Source organism: Crotalus tigris, unplaced genomic scaffold, assembly GCF_016545835.1.
Source record: "Crotalus tigris isolate CLP2741 ecotype Arizona unplaced genomic scaffold, ASM1654583v1 scf7180000024302.2721777, whole genome shotgun sequence".
In the NCBI taxonomy this organism is placed as follows: domain Eukaryota; kingdom Metazoa; phylum Chordata; class Lepidosauria; order Squamata; family Viperidae; genus Crotalus; species Crotalus tigris.
In genome coordinates, this window is record NW_024100474.1 from 631,877 (window position 1) to 652,875 (window position 20,999).

The window sequence follows — 20,999 nt, forward strand, 5'->3', positions numbered from 1 at the left end:
CTGGGAGTTGAAGTCCACATGCCTTAAAATTGTTAAGGTTGAGAAACACTGCTCTAGAAAGAGTGCAGAGAAGAGCAACAAAGATGATCAGGGGACTGGAGGCTAAAACATATAAGGAATGGTTGCTGGAATTGGGTCTGTCTAGTCCAGGGGTAGGCAACCTTGGCTCTTTTATGACTCGTGGACTTCAACTCCCAGAATTCCTGAGCCAGCATAGGGGAAACTATGGCCCCTTCATACTTCTGGACTTCAACTCCCAGAATTCCTGAGCCAGCATAGGGGAAACTATGGCCCCTTCATACTTCTGGACTTCAACTCCCAGAATTCCTCAGCCAGCAGGGCTGAGCTTGGAAACCTCTCCCTTTCCCCTCAGCATGGCTGGCTCAGGAATTCTGGGAGTTGAAGTCCAGGAGTCATAAAAGAGCCAAGGTCCCCCATCCCTGGTCTAGTTTAATGAAAAGAAGGACCAGGGCTGACATGATAGCAGCCTTCTGGGGCTGCCCCAAAGAAGAGGGAGTCAAGCTCTTCTCCAAAGCCCCTGAAGGCAGGACAAGGAGCAACGGGTGGAAACTGACCAAGGAGAGAAGCAACCTGGAACTAAGGAGAAATTTCGGGACAGTTATAACAATTAACCAGTGGAACAACCTGCCTCCAGAAGCGGTGAATGCTCCAACACTGGAAGTGTCTGAAATGGTAGAGGGTTTTCTGCCTGAGCAGGGGGTTGGACTAGATGACCTCCAAGGTCCCTTCCAACTATTATTATTATTATTATTATTATTATTATTATTATTATTATTATTATTACTATTATGCCAGATTCACTTAATGACTGTGTTACTAAACAACCTCAGTGGTTCACTTAATTGTGGCAAGGAAGGTGGTAAAATGGGGCCAAGGTCACTTGACAAATGTCTCACTTAGCAACCGAAATGTTGTGGGCGTAAGTCGAGGATGACCCGGACCTGCGGGCTAAATCTCCGCTCCCAGCCTTGAGCTTATCCACGTGGCTCACAACCCTTGCACTCCCCCCACCCTTCAGCCCCGCGGGCCACCTGTCCTCCCCGCTCCCGAGTGGCTGCGCCGGCTGGAGGCGGGCCCCACCTGGCCAGAGCTCCGCCCATCTCTCGGGGCTGATCGGCCGGCCAGCAGGTGCGCGCCCGGGCGTCGCTCGGATCCTGGGCCGCCATGGGGACCCCCCGGCGCCGCTTCGAAGCCTTCCTGAACCAGCCCGGCTGGCTGGGCGACGCGCTGGGGGCGCTGGAAGCCAAGACCGGCGTCAGGAGGTCTTACCTGGTCACAGGTGAGCGGCGGGGGCGGCGGCAGCAGCGCTCCTTCCCGGCCCCGCCCGCTGGCGGGGGGGAGGGAAACTATACGGGGAGGGGGCTGTCTGGCCCCGTGGAGGGTAGCGGAGCCCCTCTCCTCTAAGTGGGGAGGGGGCTGCCCTGCCCCAAGGAAGGTAGCGGAGCCCCTCTCCTCTAAGTGGGGAGGGGGCTGTCTGGCCCCGTGGAGGGTAGCGGAGGGTAGTCCCTCTCTTTAAGTGGGGAGGGGGCTGCCTATCCCGTGGAGGGTAACGGAGCCCTTCCTCTCTAAGTGGGGAGGGGGCTGCCTAGCCCCGTGGAGGGTAACGGAGCCCTTCCTCTCTAAGTGGGGAGGGGGCTGCCTGGCCCAAGGAGAGTAGCGGAGCCCTTCTCCTCTAAGTGGGGAGGGGGCTGCCTGGCCCAAGGAGAGTAGCGGAGCCCCTCTTTAAGTGGGGAGGGGGAGGGAAACTGCCCGGGGAGGGGACAGCTTTTCTCGATGTATCGCGATCCGGGATCGGTTCCCGTTTTGCTACGCGCTCCGCCGAGTCCGCGAGCAGCAAGGGATTTGCGGGCTCCGAGCGCGGAGGGGAGCAACTGCGGGGCTGCCCCTACGACCCCTCCCCCGCCGCCGCCAATGGTCGCTTTGCCCGCCGATGGGCTGGAAACCAAGGCCTCTGAGCATGTGCCTGAGTGCCTTCTTCCTCTGTCTGTGCTGAAGAGTTGCAAGTGGGCTTTCCCTTAGAATAGAATAGACCTGGAAGGGACCTCGGAGGTCTTCTAGTCCAGCCCCTTTGCTCAACCCAGAGAACCTGTCCTATACCGTTTCAGATAAGTGACTTTTCTTGGCAGTTGGCTTGTTTCAACAGGCATTGATCTGTCTATTTGGGGGGAGGGGGCAGTAGGTGTCCACCCCCCTTTTCCTTCTGGGAGGGAAGGGGGGTCTTCTTAGATCAGGGGTTCTCAACCTTGGCAACTTTAAGACTTGTGGACTTCAACTCCCAGAATTCCTCAGCCAGCTTTGCTGGCTGAGGAATTCTGGGAGTTGAAGTCCACAAGTCTTAAAGTTGCCAAGGTTGAGAACCCCTGTCTTAGATCATTAATTCCCATGCTTGTTTTATTTTAAATTACGGGCATCTGTTCCATCCGGCTCCAAAAGCCGCTGTGTGGGCAGGTAATGTGATAGAAACATAATACCGTGGAAAAGAGAAATGATCTTTTAAAAAACTCAGAGTGAACAATTGATTAAATTGAAAAAAAAAAAAAAGGAATTAGTTGTAATTTGAAATGTTAAAAAATTGGCTAGGCTTCCCTCACTCTACTGCTGTGTGTGTGTGTGTCTTCCACCTGGAGTTTTTTTTTTTATTAAATTTTTTTATAAACATTTTACAATAAAATCCCTCCCCACCTCTCTCCCTCCCCCCTCCCATTAGCCCTCCCCCCCTTCCCAGAGCTGAGTACAGAGCTAAAAACAACATAAAAAGAACATAAAAAATTAAAGATCAATCAATTATACATAAATCCTAAAAAATTTAAAACCCCTTTAACTCCATTACAATAAAATCAACAAATCTAACCATAACAACTTTATACAATAAGTTATTCAAAAGCTAAATAATACTTTCTAATCCCATATTTGTTCTGAACAAAATTTACCCATCTTTTCCATACAGAGTTGTATCTCTCTTGTGAATGGTCTTTCAGATAAGCCGGTATTTTTGCCATTTCTGATAAATAAGAAACTTTAGAAAAACATTCCTCTATAGTAGGCAAAGAGTCTTTTCTCCAATATTGCCCAATCAATAACCTTGCTGCCGTAATAAAATTCAACATTAAAATAATCTCTTTACTATCACAATCTTCAATAATACCTAACAAAGTTTTGTATTTGGGGCACTCCGACATGGTCTTCAGTCTCTCCCCTGTCCTCCCCCAAGAAGGGGTGTCGTTTCTCTGCCCCCCCTTCTTCAGAGGTTCAATTGTGGGGGGGGGTTGGGGGGGGGGAGGAATCCTGTCCCCACATGGATCAGGTTTTGTGGCCAGCAGGTGTGGAGAAAACCCAGACAGAGAGAGAACTTGGTTATCAAGTGTACCAAGAAGTAACCCTGATAAAGTACAAGTAACGCTGTTCGCTTAGTGACCGTCCCAAGTTACAACGGCTGTCATGGTTCCGACAGTTGAAACTTGTTATGTGCTCCTGGCTACTTTCGTTCGTGACCAGAGGCGAGCTCGCCTGACCAATAACCAGCCAAGACACAGTGAAGGCCTTTTGTTTTGTTTATTGCAATAAGCGGGGAGAGAAGCTATCAAAGCTTGGTTCTCTCCAAATTTTTAACCCAAAATATCTCCTCCTTTTATTCATCCCCATCACCGGCCGCTACAGCCCTCCTCTTTCCCCATTGGCTGAGGTGGTATGAGGTTACACTCTTTCCGTCCACCTATACACATTTCCTGACAACATACTAAATCACATTCACATATACAATAAGAATAAGAAAAATTAGACATGTAAATGGTTATTTTAAACTCAGTAGATATTTATGTCCCCATTTTAAACAATAAGTTCTTTTCCTGCTTTTCAATTCAGTGTGCCTCTCTTCTTATCTTATTTGGCATAGTTTCCTACTTTCCCATTTAACCTGTCCTTCCTGGCTAGCCATTTCCTTTAAAAAAAAAAACTATATATCTATTGTATGGTTTCCCTCTTCCTTTCTCAGACCCAGTTATTTTTTGCCTATATGGTTTATCTTACTTCCTTAATGTTATCTCTTATATTATATTATATTATATAATATATAATATATCTTATATTATATTATATGTTATATGAGCCGAGGTGGCGCAGCAGTTAGAGTGCAAGTACTGCAGGCCACTTTAGCTGACTGTGTTCAGCAGGTCAGCAGTTCAAATCTCACCGGCTCAAGGTTGACTCAGCCTTCCATCCTTCCGGGGTAGGTCAAAGGAGGACCCAGATTGTTGGGGGCAATGTAAATATATATATACATTGCTTACTGGTGTACACCGCTTAGAGAGTGCTTGCACTTAAAGCGGTATATAAGTCTCATAAATAAATAAATAAATAAATAAATAAATAAATAAATAAATAAATAAAATCTCTTCCTGACTCTCACCATCTGTATTTTTCTATTCAATTAGTTTCCATTGTATTGTAGGTTTAACTGACTCTGAAGATTTATCATATTGATGCATATTTATCAAACTCTTCAAAAGAACTTCAAGGCATTGTTTACCTTAAAGCAATGGTTCTCAACCTTTCTAATGCCGCGACCCCATAATACAGTTCCCCATGTTGTGGTGACCCCGAACCACTTATACATCACCAGGTGCCAGGGGCGTGGCCAAAGAAAAGGGGGGAAAAATGGCGGACAGCCTTGTTTGGCGACCCCCATGAAATGGTCGTTCGACTCCAAATGGGGTCCCGACCCACAGGTGGAGAACCACTGCCTTAAAGAATCTTTATTTGGAGTAGCATAACTTCGGCACTGCATAATTCGGGGAGTTGAAGTCCACGAGTCATAAAAGAGCCAAGGTTGCCTACCCTTGCCTTAAGGCATCAGGAGGTTCCTTAATGTGGGATTGGCCTTGCTACGCTGAGCTAACCCCATCCATCTCTTGTGCCTCCAGAATGGCTTAGAAATAAAACCCTCTTTTATTTAGGGAATAAATAAAATCCTGGAGCCGAACGAGGCCCCTCCGGCTCGCCACAGGAACGCCAATAATCCTCTTTGCTCTCCGAAGTATATCAACCGGCATTAAGTTCCCTTTTTTTAATGGTCTAAACTAGAAGGAAGAATAAGATTGTATTGGTTACATATCTGGAAATGAATGCTAGGGCTGGGAAGGGACCTTGAGGTCTTCTAGTCCAACCCCCTGCTCAAGCAGGTCTCCTATCAGGTCAGATAAAGGGCTGCCCAATTTTTTCTTTTAAAAAATGGAGCGTCCCACAACTTCTGTAGGCAGGTTGTTCCACTGACGGTTCTCCCTGTCAGGAAATTCCTGGTTAGTTCCAGGTTGCTTCTCTCCTTGATTAGTTCCCACCTCGTCTTGCCTTCTGGTGCTTTGGGGAATAAATTGCCCCCCCCTCTTCTTTGGGGCAGCCCCTCAAATACTGGAAAATTGCTATCATGACCCCCCAGTCCTTCTTTTCTCTAGACTGGCCATACCCAATTCCTGCCACCGTTCTTCATATGTTTTAGCCTCCAGTCCCCCGATCATCTTTGTTGCTCTTCTCTGTACTCTTTCTAGAGCAGTGGTTCTCAACCTTTTTAATGCCGCGACCCCCAACCGGTCATAAGTCAAGGACTACCCAACTGGTCGTAAGTCGAGGACTTTCCCTGCCTGGGAGTGCCGCGCATGCGTGGTACCGCCCCCTGCGCCGGCCGAGGCATAGCTGGCAAGGGGCAGCTATGGCGCAGGCCGACCACCGGCTGGGCCACCAGCTGGCCCAGCCCAAGGGAGGTAAGGCACCCGCCGGGCCCCACGCGCGCCAGCAACCCTCCTTGCGCCCGCCGGCCTCCCACCTCCCACCCCTGGCCCTCTTGTGCTTACATTTTTAGTAGTAGCTCAGCAGGGAGGGGTGGAAGCTTCCAGACAGTTCGCCTTCGCTGCAGACAACTTGCAGCACCGTTTGCAGAATGGGAAATTTTGGCGGGCTCAGCAGGGCAGAGACAGCCTGGACAATTCCTATTGGCTTTGGAAAGCCAATAGAATTAGACTCTATTCAAGAGAGTCTATTCTATTGGCTTTCAAAAGCCAATAGAATAAAAGGGAGTAACACAGCTAAGGAAAGGGGGGAAAAAATGGCGGACTGCGTTGTTTGGCGACCCCCGTGAAATGGTCGTTCGACCCCAAATGGGGTCCCGACCCACAGGTTGAGAACCGCTGTTCTAGAGTCTCAACATCGTTTATCGTGGAACATAATAGAATAGAATAAAATAACAGAGTAGTAAGAGAATAACAGAGCTGGAAGGGACCTTGGAGGTCATCTAGTCCAGCTCCCTGCTCTAGCAGGAAACCTTATACCATTTCAGACAAGTCACTGTCCAGTCTCTTCTTAAAAACTTCCAGTGTTGGAGCATCCACCGCTTCTGGAGGCAAGGAGTTCCACTGGCTAATTGTTCTTCCTGTCAGGAAGTTTCTCCTTAGTTCTAGGTTGCTTCTCTCCTTGATTAGTTTCCATCCGTTGCTTCTCTTCCTGCCTTCTTGCGCTTTGGAGAATAGCTTGACCCCCTCCTCTTCTTTGTGGCAGCCCCTCAAATATCGGAAGATTGCTATCGTGTCACCCCTGATCCTTTCTTCATTAAACCCAATACCCTTACCCAGTTCCTGCCACCGTTCTTCATAGGTTTTAGCCTCCAGTCCCCTGATCATCTTTGTTGCTCTTCTCTGCACTCTTTCTAGAGTCTCAACATTTTTTTTTACATCGTGGTGACCAAAACTGTACGCAGATGCCAAGTGTGGCCTCCCCATATAAAGCAGTACTATCACTTCTTGTTGTTCAAGCTTCAGAGATGCTTCGTTTTCTTGGCATGTTCTCCCTTGGTTTTTTGGGGCCCAATGAATAAACTTGTGGCAATGAGTTCCACCGGCCCTTGTTTTGCAAACATGAGGGATTTTTTTTTGGTCTATTCTTATTTTTTCCCCCTTGCAGGTAAACCTGTTGCCACCTGAGGCTAGACAGGGCTGGGAAACATCTGATGAGGCCGTAATCTGCTTGATGCTCAGTTTGCAAAAATAACCCTGTTCACAGAATGCTGTTGCATATTCAAGACCTGCTTGAGCTAATTAATTCCAGAGTGGCTCAGAGCTGGGTTCTCTAGTTGTGAGGAAAGCAGAAATAACCTTGGTCAACTAATTAGTGCACAGGCCTGATTCTCTGGCATTAAAACCTCTTCCTGTTGCTATTACTAGAACAGGAATGGGGAACCGTGGCCCTTTTATGACTTGGGGACTTCAACTCCCAGAATTCCTGAGCCAGCATGGGGGAACTATGCTCCCTTCATGACTCGTGGACTTCAACTCCCAGAATTCCTGAGCCAGCATGGGGGAACTATGGCCCCCTCATGACTTGGGGACTAACTCCCAGAATTCCTGAGTCAGCATGGGGAAACATTGGCCCCCTCATGACTCGTGGACTTCAACTCCCAGAATTCCTGAGCCAGCATGGGGGAACTATGGCCCCCTCATGACTTGTGGACTTCAACTCCCATAATTTCTGAGCCAGCATGGGGGAACTATGGCGCCCCATGACCGTGGACTTCAACTCCCAGAATTCCTCAGCCAGCATGGGGGAACTATGGCCCCTTTATGACTCGTGAACTTCAACTCCCAGAATTCCTGAGCCAACATGGGGGAACTATGGCCCCCTCATGACTCATGGACTTCAACTCCCAGAATTCCTGAGCCAGCATAGGGGAACTATGGCCCTCTCATGACTCGTGGACTTCAACTCCCAGAATTCCTGAGCCAGCCTGGCTCAGCTTGGAAACCTCTCCCTTTCCCCTCAGCGTGGCCGGCTCAGGAATTCTGGGAGTTGAAGTCCACGAGTCATAAGAGAGCCAGGGTTGCCTACCCCTGGAACTTTAGTCGCCAAGGCAGGGCCTGGCCTTTGAGGCTTCCGGCCTCTGGTGCTGCCCTCCCCGAAGCTTCTCCCAGGCCTTACCAAAGGGACACTTGCCTCCATTTCCAGGGTTTTGGGGGTGGGGAGGGCGGGGGGGGGGAGAGAAAGGTCTCCTTTTGGCCCTGCCCTGAACGTTTGCTCGGAGTGGGCTCAGTGCCCAGGCCGAGTTGATTGCAAACTGCTGGACTTTGGCTTTGGGAACCTTTGGCTTGCTGGGCTTTTAAGCGGGGATGTTGAAGGCAGCTGGATCTCCTGGAGGTCCTCTTTCTTTTCCTCCTCCTCCTTCTCTTCCTCCTCCTCCTCCTCCTCCTCCCCCTCCTCCTCCTCCTTCTCCTCCTCCTTCTCCTCCTCCTTTCTCCTCCTCCTTCTCCTCCTCCTTCTCCTCCTTCTACTCCTCCTCCTCCTCCTCCTTCTCTTCCTCCTTTCTCCTCCTCCTTCTCCTCCTCCTCCTCCTTCTACTCCTTCTCCTCCTCCTCCTCCTTCTACTTCTTCTCCTCCTCCTTCTCCTCCTCCTCCTCCTCCTCCTCCTCCTCCTCCTTCTCCTCCTTCTACTCCTCCTCCTCCTCCTTCTCCTTCTCCTCCTCTTCCTCCTCCTCCTTTTCCTCCTCCTCCTCCTCCTCCTCCTTTCTCCTCCTTCTCCTCCTTCTTCTCCTCTTCCTTCTCCTCCGCCTCCTCCTCCTCCTCATCCTTCTCCTCCTTCTTCTCCTCCTTCTCCTCCTCCTCCTTCTACTCCTTCTTCTCCTCCTCCTTCTCCTCCTCCTCCTCCTCCTCTTCCTCCCCCTCCTCCTCCTCCTTCTACTCCTTCTTCTCCTCCTCCTTCTCCTTCTCCTCCTCCTCCTCCTCCTCCTTCTCCTCCTTCTACTCCTCCTCCTCCTCCTCCTCCTCCTCCTCCTTTCTCCTCCTCCTTTCTCCTCCTTCTCCTCCTTCTTCTCCTCTTCCTTCTCCTCTGCCTCCTCCTCATCATCCTTCTCCTCCTCTCCTCCCTTCTCCTCCTCCTTCTCCTCCTCCTCCTCCTCCTCTTCCTCCCCCTCCTCCTCCTCCTCCTCCTTCTCCTCCTTCTACCTCCTCCTCCTCCTCCTTCTCCTCCTCCTCCTCCTCCTCCGTCTCCTCCTTCTCCTCCTCCTCCTCCTCCTCCTCCTCCTTTCTCCTCCTTCTTCTCCTCTTCCTTCTCCTCCTCCTCCTCCTCCTCATCCTTCTCCTCCTTCTTCTCCTCCTTCTCCTCCTCCTTCTCCTCCTTCTCCTCCTTCTTCTCCTCTTCCTTCTCCTCCGCCTCCTCCTCCTCCTCATCCTTCTCCTCCTTCTTCTCCTCCTTCTCCTCCTCCTTCTCCTCCTCCTTCTCCTCCTCCTCCTTCTACTCCTTCTTCTCCTCCTCCTTCTCCTCCTCCTCCTCTTCCTCCCCCTCCTCCTCTTCCTCCCCCTCCTCCTTCTACTCCTCCTTCTCCTCCTCCTTCTCCTCCTCCTCCTCCTCCTTCTCCTCCTTCTTCTCCGCCTCCTCCTCCTCACATCCTTCTCCTCCTTACTCCTCCTCCTCCTTCTCCTCCTTACTTCTCCTCCTCCTTCTCTCCTCTTATCCTTCCTCCTCCCCACTCCTCACACTCCTCCTTACTCTCCTCCTTATCCTCCTCCCCCTCTCCTCCTCTTCCTCCCCCTCCTCCTCCTCTTCTCCTTCTTCCTCATCCTCACCTCCTGTCATACCCTCCCCTCCTCCTCCTTCTCCTCCTTCTCCTCCTCCTCCTTCTCCTCCTTCTACTCCTCCTCCTTCTACTCCTCCTCCTCCTCCTCCTCCTCCTCCTCCTCCTCCTTCTCTTCCTCCTTTCTGTGGCAAAAGCAAGCAAGGGTAGTACCAATAGTAATAGGCTCCTTAGGTGCATCCCAAAACAACTGGAGCACCACTTGAACACCATTGGCATTGAGAAATTCGCTATTAGTCAATTGCAAAAGGCAGCCTTATTAGGAACTGCTTCCATCCTGCGACGATATCTGTAATACCATCAAACATCCACATCTGCCTATCCCAGGTCCTGGGTAAGGACTCGATAGGTAGACAAAATGCCAAATCCAGTCTGAACATCTGGCTGACTGTGCAATGATCCATAATAAAGTTGGAAGGGACCTTGGAGGTCATCTAGTCCAACCCCCTGCTCAGGCAGGAAACCCTAGACCATTTTGGACAAATGGCTGTCCAGTCTCTTCTTAAAAACTTCCAGTGTTGGAGCATTCACCACTTCTGGAGGCAGGTTGTTCCCCTGGTTAATTGTTCTCGCTGTCAGGAAGTTTCTCCTTAGTTCCAGGTTGCTTCTCTCCTTGATTAGTTTCCATCTGTTGCTTCTTGTCCTGCCTTCCGGCGCTTTGGAGAAGAGACTCCCTCTTCTTTGGGGCAGCCCCTGAGATACTGGAAGGCTGCTATCCTGTCCCCCCCTCGTCCTTCTCTTCGTTAAACTAGACATACGCAATTCCAGCAGCCGTTCCTTATATGTTTTAGCCTCCAGTCCCTTGATCCTCTTTGTTGCTCTTTTTTTCTCTGTTAATCCATGTTTATGGGAGGCATCTCCTGGGTGGGTGGGTGGGGGAAGCACAAAGACCCTTCCTCCTCAGGGATTCTATGACTACGGAAGGTTAAGACAGTGGTGCAACAATGACATAGAATGAAAGCTTCCACCGGGTTGCTTGTGCCTTTGGTCCCTTTCTCACGTGCAGCACAACTCATCCGAGCAAGCAAGCGTGGAAAAAAAAAAAGGAAGGTGATGTTAATGAGCCGTCAGATTGTTACCGGTTGTCTTGCGGCTCTTTTGAGCACAAAAAGATTGTGCAGCGAAAGCAGGCAGCACGAGGAAACAAAACGGGAAGGACAGAGTACAGTCTGCACACACCCTCCTTGTGTGCTTCACACACCTACACGGCTCTCTCTGTCTCCTGTGTTGCAGGCTCAGGCCCCAGCCAGGAAGTTTTCATCAGCCCTTTGTGGAATATTGTTAGATGATTTGGGCAAAGGGGTGTGTGTGTGTGTGTGTGTGTGTGTGTGTGTGTGTGTGTGTGTTTATCTATTGTAAATGAAGGCGACAGAGATAAGTGTCCCAGGATAATGTTGCCGGATCCAATTTGGGTTGGTCACCGAGACCAAAATGTTATTCTTCCAGTTATTATTACAGGCTCATGGCCTGATTGTGGGTGGATATTTGTTGTTAATTAGGCTGTTGATGACCGGATCTTAAGTCGTTAATTGTTGTTTCCTTGTGCCATTGTGCCCTAAGACCTGATAAGCTGTGTGTATTGTAAATCAGCACTCCTACTGACTGACAAGGGGCCCCTTTCCCAGGCTTCAATTATTTCTCTGGCTATTTTTGTCCCTGCTCAGCCAACAATCTTATCTAGTGGCTCTGAAATTGAATGCATGTCCTTCTTTGGTGCAGTGCGAGGCAATCAATGAGTTCAGGTCTTCTCGCTTGACCTCTCGTTTCCCCCCGTCTGTCCTTCATAGTCACAGGGGCAATTGATCTACCCATCTATCTGCTTCTCTCTCTCCCTCCCTCCCTCCCTCTCTCTCTCTCTCTCTCTTAGTATTTATCTGTCTGTTTATCTATCTATTGGTTTTTATCTGTCTGTCTGTTTATCTATCTATCTATCTATCTATCTATCTATCTATCTATCTATCTACCGGTATTTATTTATTTGTCTGCCTGTCTGTCTATCTATTGGTATTTATCTATCTGTCTGTCTATCTATCTATTGGTACTTATCTATCTATCTTTCTATCTATCTGTCTATCTATCTATCTAGTATTTATTTATCTATCTGTCTGCCTGTCTATCTATCTATTAGTATTTATCTATTTGTCTGTCTATCTATCTATTGGTATTTATCTTATCTATCTGTCTATCTATCTATCTATCTATCTATCTATCTATCTATCTATCTATCTATCTATCTATCTACCGGTATTTATTTATCTATCTGTCCGCCTGTCTTTCTATCTATTGGTATTTATCTATCTGTCTGTCTAGCTATCTATTGGTACTTATCTATCTGTCTGTCTGTCTGTCTGTCTGTCTGTCTGTCTGTCTATCTATCTATCTATCTACTGGTATTTATTTATCTATCTGTCTGCCTGCCTGTCTATCTATTGGTATTTATCTATCTGTCTGTCTGTCTGTCTGTCTATCTATCTATCTATCTATCTATCTATCTATCTATCTATCTATCTATCTATCGGTATTTATTTATCTATCTGTCTGCCTGTCTATCTATCTATTGGTATTTATCTATTTGTCTGTCATCTATCTATTGGCATTTATCTCATCTATTTATCGGCATTTATTTATCTGTCTATCTATCTATCTATCTATCTATCTATCTATCTATCCATCCATCCATCTATCCATCCATCCATCCATCCATCCATCCATCATGTGATTTCACACTCACTCCTTTAGTCCACTCCACCCCCCAAAGGTGCTTTTTCAAGAGGCAACTGGACCCTCTTTGCTTTTCCTTGAAGATGTTTCGCTTCTCATCCAGGAAGCTTCTCCTGTCCTGAAGTGAAGCTGAATTGCAGAACTGAACTGAAGAAGCTTCTTGGATGAGAAGCGAAACATCTTCAAGGAAAAACAAAGTCCAATTACCTTGTGAAAAAGCACCTTTGGGACAACCCTGACCTGGATGACTGAGGGTCTCCATAGACATCCCTCCCCCACCCCCACCTCTGTGTTTGGGTGGACCGAGTGTCCATCACAAGGCTGAGCAGTCTTCAAATAGTTCGTTAAGCTCATTATCCACCCGGATCACTGGATCCTCAGCCTGCAAAGAGGTTTACATTCCGATCAAACGTAGTTTCTGCTTCAGCCTGACCGTCAGAAGGCAGAGGGCTTCGTTGTTGTCCAGCTACGTCAATATCTGCTTGTGTGAACGCTCCCTCTGGGGTCTGCATATCTCCTACCTGCAGAAGCACCAAAAAACCCCACAAACCCATACACAAACAAAACCCAGAGCTTCATTTCCTTAAAACTTTTAACTTACCTAAAAACTTTTCCAGACCTCCCTCTTCTGGATACTCTGGAATAAAAATGGCTTAAAATCCAATCAATCAGAGCATTTTGTAAAAGGCACAATAAACATTAGCCCTGCGAGGAAAAAAGTAAACGGGTAAATAGCAAATCAGTTAAAAGTCACCGTGGCCTTAACGCCTTTGCAGAAGTCTTGGGAGAATGAATACGATTTGGGCCGGAGCCCAAAACACACAAACCGAAATAGGGATGGTTTTAGGCCCTGGGCAAGGGTTAGGTTGTTATCCTTGCTCTTGTTGTTTTGAGCCGTTGTTTGGGTCCTTTATTTTGTGTATTGTATTTCTGGGGTTTTCATCTTCTGGTGTGCTGCCCAGAATGACTGAAGTGAGATGGGCAACCATATAAACCGGATGGATGGGTGGATGGATGGATGGATGGTGAAGAAGAAGGAAGGGAAGGAAGAGAGGAAAGGGAAGAAATGGCAAGGAAATGGAGAGGAAAGGAAGGAAGGAAGGAAGGAAGGAAGGAAGGAAGGAAGGAGAGAAGGAAAGAAGCAATGAAATGGAGAGGAAGGAAGGAAGGAAGGGAAGGAAAGAAGAAGCAAGGAAATGGAGAGGAAGGGAAGGAAGAGAGGAAGGAAGGAAGGAAAGAAAGAGAAGGAAAGAAGCAAGGAAATGGAGAGGAAGGGAAGGAAGAGAGGAAGGAAGGAAAGAGAGAAGGAAAGAAGCAAGGAAATGGAGAGGAAGGAAGGAAGGGGAAGGGAAGAAGCAAGGAAATGGAGAGGAAAGGAAGGAAGGAAGGAAGGAAAGAAAGAGACGGGAAGAAGCAATGAAATGGAGAGGAAGGAAGGAAGGGGAAGGGAAGAAGCAAGGAAATGGAGAGGAAGGGAAGGAAGAGGAAGGAAGGAAGGAAGGAAGGAAAGAAAGAGACGGGAAGAAGCAATGAAATGGAGAGGAAGGAAGGAAGGGGAAGGGAAGAAGCAAGGAAATGGAGAGGAAGGGAAGGAAGAGAGGAAGGAAGGAAGGAAGGAAGGAAGGAAAGAGATGGGAAGAAGCAATGAAATGGAGAGGAAGGAAGGAAGGGAAGGGAAGAAGAAGCAAGGAAATGGAGAGGAAGGGAAGACGAAGCAAGGAAATGGAGAGGAAGGGAAAATGAAGCAAGGAAATGGAGAGGAAGGGAAGGAAGGAAGGAAAGAAAGAAAGAAGGAAAGAAGCAAGGAAATGGAGAGGAAGGGAAGGAAGAAAGGAAGGGAAGAAGCAATGAAATGGAGAGGAAGGAAGGAAGGGAAGGGAAGAAGAAGCAAGGAAATGGAGAGGAAGGGAAGGAAGAGAGGAAGGAAGGAAAGAGAGAAGGAAAGAAGCAAGGAAATGGAGAGGAAGGAAGGGGAAGGGAAGAAGAAGCAAGGAAATGGAGAGGAAGGGAAGACGAAGCAAGGAAATGGAGAGGAAGGGAAGGAAGGAAGGAAAAAAGAAAGAAGGAAAGAAGCAAGGAAATGGAGAGGAAGGAAGGGAAGAAGAAGCAAGGAAATGGAGAGGAAGGGAAGGAAGAGAGGAAGGAAGGAAAGAAAGAAAGAAAGAAAAAAAGAAAGAAAGAAAGGAAGAAGCAAGGACATGGAGAGGAAGGGAAGAGAAGGGGAGAGGAAGGGAGGGAGGGGAAGAAGAAGGGAAAGGAGAAGATAGGAAGGAGATAGAAGAGAAGGAAAGGAAGGGAAGCAAGAAACAGAGCTTTCTCTTAGTTCTGCTCAGTTTTGTCTTCTCTGCAATAAAATCACTTTTTTTTTTCCCTCCCCTCAAACCGCTTTCAACCCAAAAACGGGGGCTAAACCCGGCCAGGCTTCCTTGCGCTGGAGCTGTGATGATGGGCTTAGGATAAAAACCTCCTAATGGCGCATCAGGACTGAGGAATCCTGACCGGCTGACACAAAAAGTGTGTGTGTGAGTGTGTGTGTGAACTAAACCCTGTTTATTGTGTTACGTCCCCTGCAGGTTTCCTTAGTTTCGTGGGACTCTACCTGATGTTTGGCTATGGGGCCTCCCTGATCTGCAACCTCATCGGCTTCCTCTACCCGGCTTATGTCTCGTAAGTCTCCCCGCGAGAGGAGAATAGAACAGAATAGGATAACAGAGTTGGAAGGGACCTTGGAGGTCATCTAGTCCAACCCCCTGCTCGGGCAGGAAACCCTAGGCCATTTCAGACAAATTGCCTCTCCAATCTCTTCTTAAAAACGTTCCAGCGGCAACTTCTGGTGGCAAGTAGTTCCACTGATTCACAACTTCTGGTGGCAAGTAGTTCCACTGATTAATTGGCCTCACTGTCAGGAAGTTTCTCTTGAGTTCCAAGTCGCTTATCTCCTCGATTAGTTTCCATCCCTCGCTTCTTCTCCTGCCCTCCGGTGCTTTGGAGAATAGCTTGACTCGAACTGAGCGCAGCCCCCACTCCCCGTTTGGGGCTCCCCTGAGGTCAGCTAGACAGGGCTTAAAATGCGAGGGGTGAAGGGAAGAGCGAATTCGTTACAGATGGTCCTCAGATAACGATCAGAACGGAGGCCAACCTTTTCACTGCTCCGTGAAACAGTCAAGCGAGCTTTGCCCCATTTTACGACCAGCTCTTAAGTTAGTCACACGGCCGTTAAGTGAAGCTGGCTTCTGAACTCTGGTGGCGCGGTGGTCAGCAGGTGGTACTGCAGGCTAATTCTGCATTCCACTGCCAGCAGTTCGATCCTGACCGGCTCCAGGTTGACTCGTCCTTCCGTCTTTCCGAGGCCGGTAAAATGAGGACCCCGACGGTTAGGGGCAAATATGCCGACTTTGTAAACCGCTTAGAGGGGGCTGTGGAACTGCTGTGAAGCGGGATATAAGTCTAAAGCGCTCTGGCTATCGACTCTCCCTGTCTCGGTTTCAGCATCCGCGCCATCGAGAGCCCGGCCAAGGAGGATGACACCACCTGGCTGACCTATTGGGTGGTCTACGGCACCTTCAGCGTGGTGGAATTCTTCTCCGACACCTTTCTCTATTGGTTTCCCTTCTACTACGCTGGCAAGGTAAACGGGAAGGGAGGGAGGCAGGCAGGCTGGGCGGGAGCCCGGGAAAGAGCTGGCGGGGGGGGGGGTGTCCCTTGCCCTCACCGGATCCACTCTGGTCATTCATCCATGGCGATGGTCCCCAGACCCTCCATGTTCAGGGGTAGTCTATCTGAGGGTGCCCGTGGGAGGCTGGGGCCAGAGTTGGCTTCCCGCCGTCGACGCAGGCCGGATCAGGCGCAGGGGGAATTCCTAGAGACCCCTCCCCTTCCCGGGTAGATCCTCACGCTACGGACCCTCTGCTACGCCCCCCCTCCCCAGTGCCTCTTCCTGCTCTGGTGCATGGCGCCCTTTTCGTGGAACGGCTCCCAGGTGCTCTACCGCAGCTTCATCCGGCCCTGGTTTCTGAAGCACCACCGGACGGTGGACAGCGTCTTGAGTGACCTCACCGGACGGGCTGCCAGCGTCGCCTCCGCCGCTTCCCACGAAGGTAGGTGGTCGAGTCCCGCCTGTGTGTGTGTATGTGTGTGTGTGTGTGTGTGTGGAGGGGTGTCCCAAGCCACCTGTGGGAGAGGGGGTGTCAGTGGGCATGGGTAAAGCTTACAGGTGCGCTTGCAAAATGGAAGACAGGATGATCTACATGGCTTTCTTGGAGGGAGGGGTCCAGTGGCTAGATTCGGGGCTCCCCGCCCCCAGGTGCCTGAGATGGAAGCTGCTTACCTGCATTCCATGGCCCTTCCTTGCCTTTCTTTTCGGAGCAGGTGGGCACACCCGGGGACAAAGCCCAGGGCAGACCCTCTTCACCCCACCCCACCTCCATATTGGAATACCCTCTGTCCCTAAAAGGGGCTCAGAGGCATTCTGGGAAATAGGCCAAACGCCGGACAGCGGAGCCGGTTTCAACTTTACAAGTCCGCCCCCTCCCCTCCAACGGGTGGGCCACGAAGGGGGAGGTTGGGGGTATTGATTTTGAGATTTTGGTTTTGAATTTTGAATTCTGAAGATGTTTGAATTTAAAATTTCGAATTTTGAAGATTTTAGAATTTTGAATTTGAATTTTAAATTGGAGATTTGGGATTTTGGGATTTGAATTATGAGTTGGGGATTTGAGATTTTGGTTTTTGATTTTGAGATTTTGGATTTGGGCATTTGGGCATTTTTTTGTTTTGTTTTGTTTTCTGGTTTTTGATTTTGGATTTGGGGATTTTTGATTTTGAGATTTAGATTTTTTTTATTTTGAATTTGGATTTTTGATTTTATTTTTAATTGGGATTTTTGATTTTATTTTGAATTTTGAATTGGGGATTTTTTTTGATTTTTGATTGTGAGATTTTTTTTATTCTGGGCATTTTTGTTTTTTGTTTTCCAGTTTTTGATTTTTGATTGAGGGATTTTGGATTTTGAGACTTATTTTTTTATTTTGAATTTTAAATTTGATTTCGGATTTGGGGATTTTTGATTGATTTTTGACTGCCACCCATCTCATTCAGGGGCGGCTCTTTTAGATGAGGGAAGGGGCTTTATTTTTCTGCCAAAATTCCCAATGCAGGCAGCCCTCGACTTAACCATTTCTTTAGTGACTATTCTGACTCTGATATAAAATGCCTTCTTTTAAATCAAGTCAGATAGATAACTCAAAAGAAGCGATCTCATAATAAACAAAAAATATATTTTATTAGAAAGATTATTTGCATTCACGCTGTGGTTGATACTCCTGGAAAATACATCCTTTGTCCATTTCTTTAGACCATTTCTTTAGGTAAAAGTATGATGCTCTTTTCCATACCATCTTTATAACGACTCAAGCTCATTGTGTGACCTTCCATGGCCCATGCTTCTTACAGACAAAGAGATTCCCATCTGGCTTGTGTCCAGGAAGTCTCCCAATGACCTTTTGGGACTCCTCCCACTGACCCATCAACATACCTAGCATTTAACCCAATAACTGCCAGATATTCTCACCTACTGACACTTGCTCTCTAGTTAGGGTTACATTAGGCTATACGTTCCAGAATAGTGACCGTTTCAAATCACAGCAGCCCTGGAAACAAAAAGGAATTTGTGACCAGTTTTCACTCTTCACGGCTGTTGCAGCGCCCCCCTCCCCCGTGGTCACGTGGTCAAAATTTGGGCATCTGGCAACTGGCATGTCATTGCACCATTTGGAGGGGGGTGTCACCTTCCCAGCCAACTTCCGACAAGCAATGGGGGAAAGCCTGATTTATTTAATGACCATGTGATTCACTAAGAACTGCAGTGATTTGCTTAACGGTGGTGAAAGCCGTAAAATGAGGCACGGCGAGTTTATCGACTCTGTTCAATCCACTAGTGGCTTGCCCTGTCCGTTTTGGTGGGAGAGTGTTTTTTTTTCCCCTTGGTACTTCCTTGATTGGGATATTGGTTGATTGTTTGCCTTGAAGCCGTGAGGGTCTGGATGGGGGTTAATAGACTCAGGCTCAATCCTGACAAGACCGAGTGGCTTTGGATGTTGCCTCCCAAGGATCATGTCGATTGTCCAGCGTTGACTCTTGCGGGGGAAAATATACCCCCTTCGGAGCGGGTTCGCAACTTGGGTGTCCTCCTTGATCCACAGCTGAATTTGGAACATCATTTGACGGCTGTGGCTGGGAGGACCTTTGCACAAGTTCGCCTGTTGCACCAGTTGCGACCCTACCTGGACCGGGAGGCTCTCCTTACAGTCACTCACGCCCTTGTCACCTCACGTCTGGACTACTGCAACGCGCTCTACATGGGGCTACCCTTGAAAAGTATTCGGAGACTACAGTTGGTCCAGAATGCAGCCGTGCGAGTGATAACGGGTGCTCCTCGGTACACCCACGTTACACCTATCCTCCGTGAGCTGCACTGGTTGCCTATTGGTCTCCGGGTCCGATTCAAGGTGTTGGTTATTACCTTTAAAGCTCTATATGGCTCAGGGCCAGGCTATTTGCGAGACCGCCTACTACCTCATAGTTCCCTACGTCCGATTAGATCCCACAGGCTGGGCCTCCTTCAGGCCCCGTCGGCCAAGCAGTGCCATTTGGCGGGGCCGCGGAGGAGGGCTTTCTCTGTGATGGCGCCCACGTCTTGGAACCAGCTCCCCCTGGAGATTAGAACCGCTCCCGCCCTGTTGGTTTTCCGTAAGCTGCTTAAGACCTGGCTTTTCCGGCAGGCCTGGGGTTTATAAAATCTGACCCCTGGATGACTGTAATTGTACTGTTTGTTTGTCATGTTTTATGTTGTTTTTATTGTTAGTCGCTCAGAGTCCTACGGGAGTGGGGCAGTTTATAAATTTTAAAAATAAAATAAATAAAAGTTTGTCTGGGGTTAATCCCTGCTTATCTGGATGTCTCTCTCTGTGAATTGCTTGGTGCTCTCTGAGGCTGGTGGCTTTCTTGCAGACGTTTCATGACCAGACTGGGTAACATCACTAGTGCTACTACGATCAGGTGGCTAACCTCATCTAGTGTTTTTTAAGGTTCTCTGGAATCACATAAAATTAAAGCTGGGGGGGTCCTCTGGGCTAGGAGAACCATTGGCCCATGACAAAGCCCCTGTCAACGCTGCAAATATTGTATATTCTTGCTTTTGACAATATGTAGAACTGTCTGGTATTTATGGGGTTAATACAGAGCAGAAGGGGGTGGAGGGTAAAGCCCGGGGAAAGAAAGAGGAAGGAAACCTTTGACCTTCACACTAATTGAATAATGTGAGGTATGAGGGCTAATTTAGGGAGGGAACATGCTGATAATTGAACTGCTCAGAGGAAGAGAACTTAGATCTTAGCATAGACCCCGTTATGCCTGTGCTGACATTTTGCAACAATAAAAGACTTTTAGGAAAATAAATGCCTGGAAGTTCTTTGAAGTGTTTCATTAGCCAGAACCATAACAGCCCATCCATGGAGACGGGAGCCCTTCCCCCCCCTCCTTTCCAGCTAAGGAACTTGCTTCATTCTCTTTTCCTTTATTTTGCAGGAGTCCTACCACGATCCCCGCAGGCAGAGGACTGAGTGGCGCCCTTTTAACAATCAAAATAAAGGATCTCCAAATTTGAGCTGGAAGCTCTGCAACAAATTTGTCATTTTTCTTGATCAATGAGATGATTTTGATCTAAAAAAATAAATCCTTCCCATGGTTTGCCTTCAAAACCGTAGAGCACATTCAGAGGCCACAGACTCCTTCACGGGTCCACTTAACTAGAAATTGAGGCTGTCAGTTTAGGCTGTTAGTCTCCAAGCGACCACTGGGTGGCAGCAAAGAGGGATTTTTTTAAAAAATATATATCTTTGGTGCCATCTTGTGGTCAACTAGAGATTTGCTGCAAATTCTAACAGCAAAACTCAACACAGGAAATCCTCAACTTACAACCACATTAGAGCCCAAAGTTTCCACTGATCGGCAAGACAGCTAAGCGAGCATTGCCTCGTTTTACAACCTTTCTGGCTTCAAGTTCTTATGTGAATCGTTGCAGTTGTTTAGTTAGTCACACGGTTGTTAAGTGAATCTGGCTTCCCCATGGACTTTGCTTGTCAGAAAATCGCAAAAAGGGATCCTGTGACGCTGCGACTGTTGTAAATAAGAGCCAGTTGCCAAATGTCTGAATTTAGATTACGCGACCACAGGGACGCTTGCAACAGTCAATCTTGAGCCAGACAGGATCGAACTGCTGGCAGTGGGCAGAATTTGCCTGCAATGCTACATTCTAACCACTGAGCCACCAGGGCTTTTACAAGAGTTAGGAAGGAAGGAAGGAAGGAAAGGAAGGAAGGAAGGAAAAGAAAAAGAAAGAAAAATCACGGGACGGAGTTCTAGTTCCACTTTAGGCCACTCTGAGGGGACAGAGAAGTTTCCAAGCTGAGCCGTGCTGGCTCAGGAATTCTGGGAGTTGGAGTCCACGAGTCATGAGGGGCCCATAGTTCCCCCACCTTGGCTGAGGAATTCTGGGAGTTGAAGTCCACGAGTCCTAAAGGGGGGCCATAGTTCCCCCATGCTGGCTCAGGAATTCTGGGAGGTGAAGTCCACGAGTCATGAGGGGGCCATAGT

The 20,999-nt window shown here is 48.4% G+C and overlaps 1 protein-coding gene across 1 annotated transcript; it reads left to right on the forward strand.

The window, feature by feature from the left end:
- Positions 1 to 1,106: 1,106 nt before the first annotated feature.
- Positions 1,107 to 20,030, forward strand: LOC120299595 (receptor expression-enhancing protein 6-like). The gene is made up of 5 exons (XM_039324553.1): positions 1,107 to 1,300; positions 14,921 to 15,014; positions 15,837 to 15,975; positions 16,276 to 16,444; positions 19,932 to 20,030. The coding sequence occupies exons 1-5, from the start codon at positions 1,186 to 1,188 to the stop codon at positions 19,964 to 19,966; spliced, it is 552 nt and encodes a 183-aa protein (XP_039180487.1). The 5' UTR covers positions 1,107 to 1,185; the 3' UTR covers positions 19,967 to 20,030.
- Positions 20,031 to 20,999: the final 969 nt, after the last annotated feature.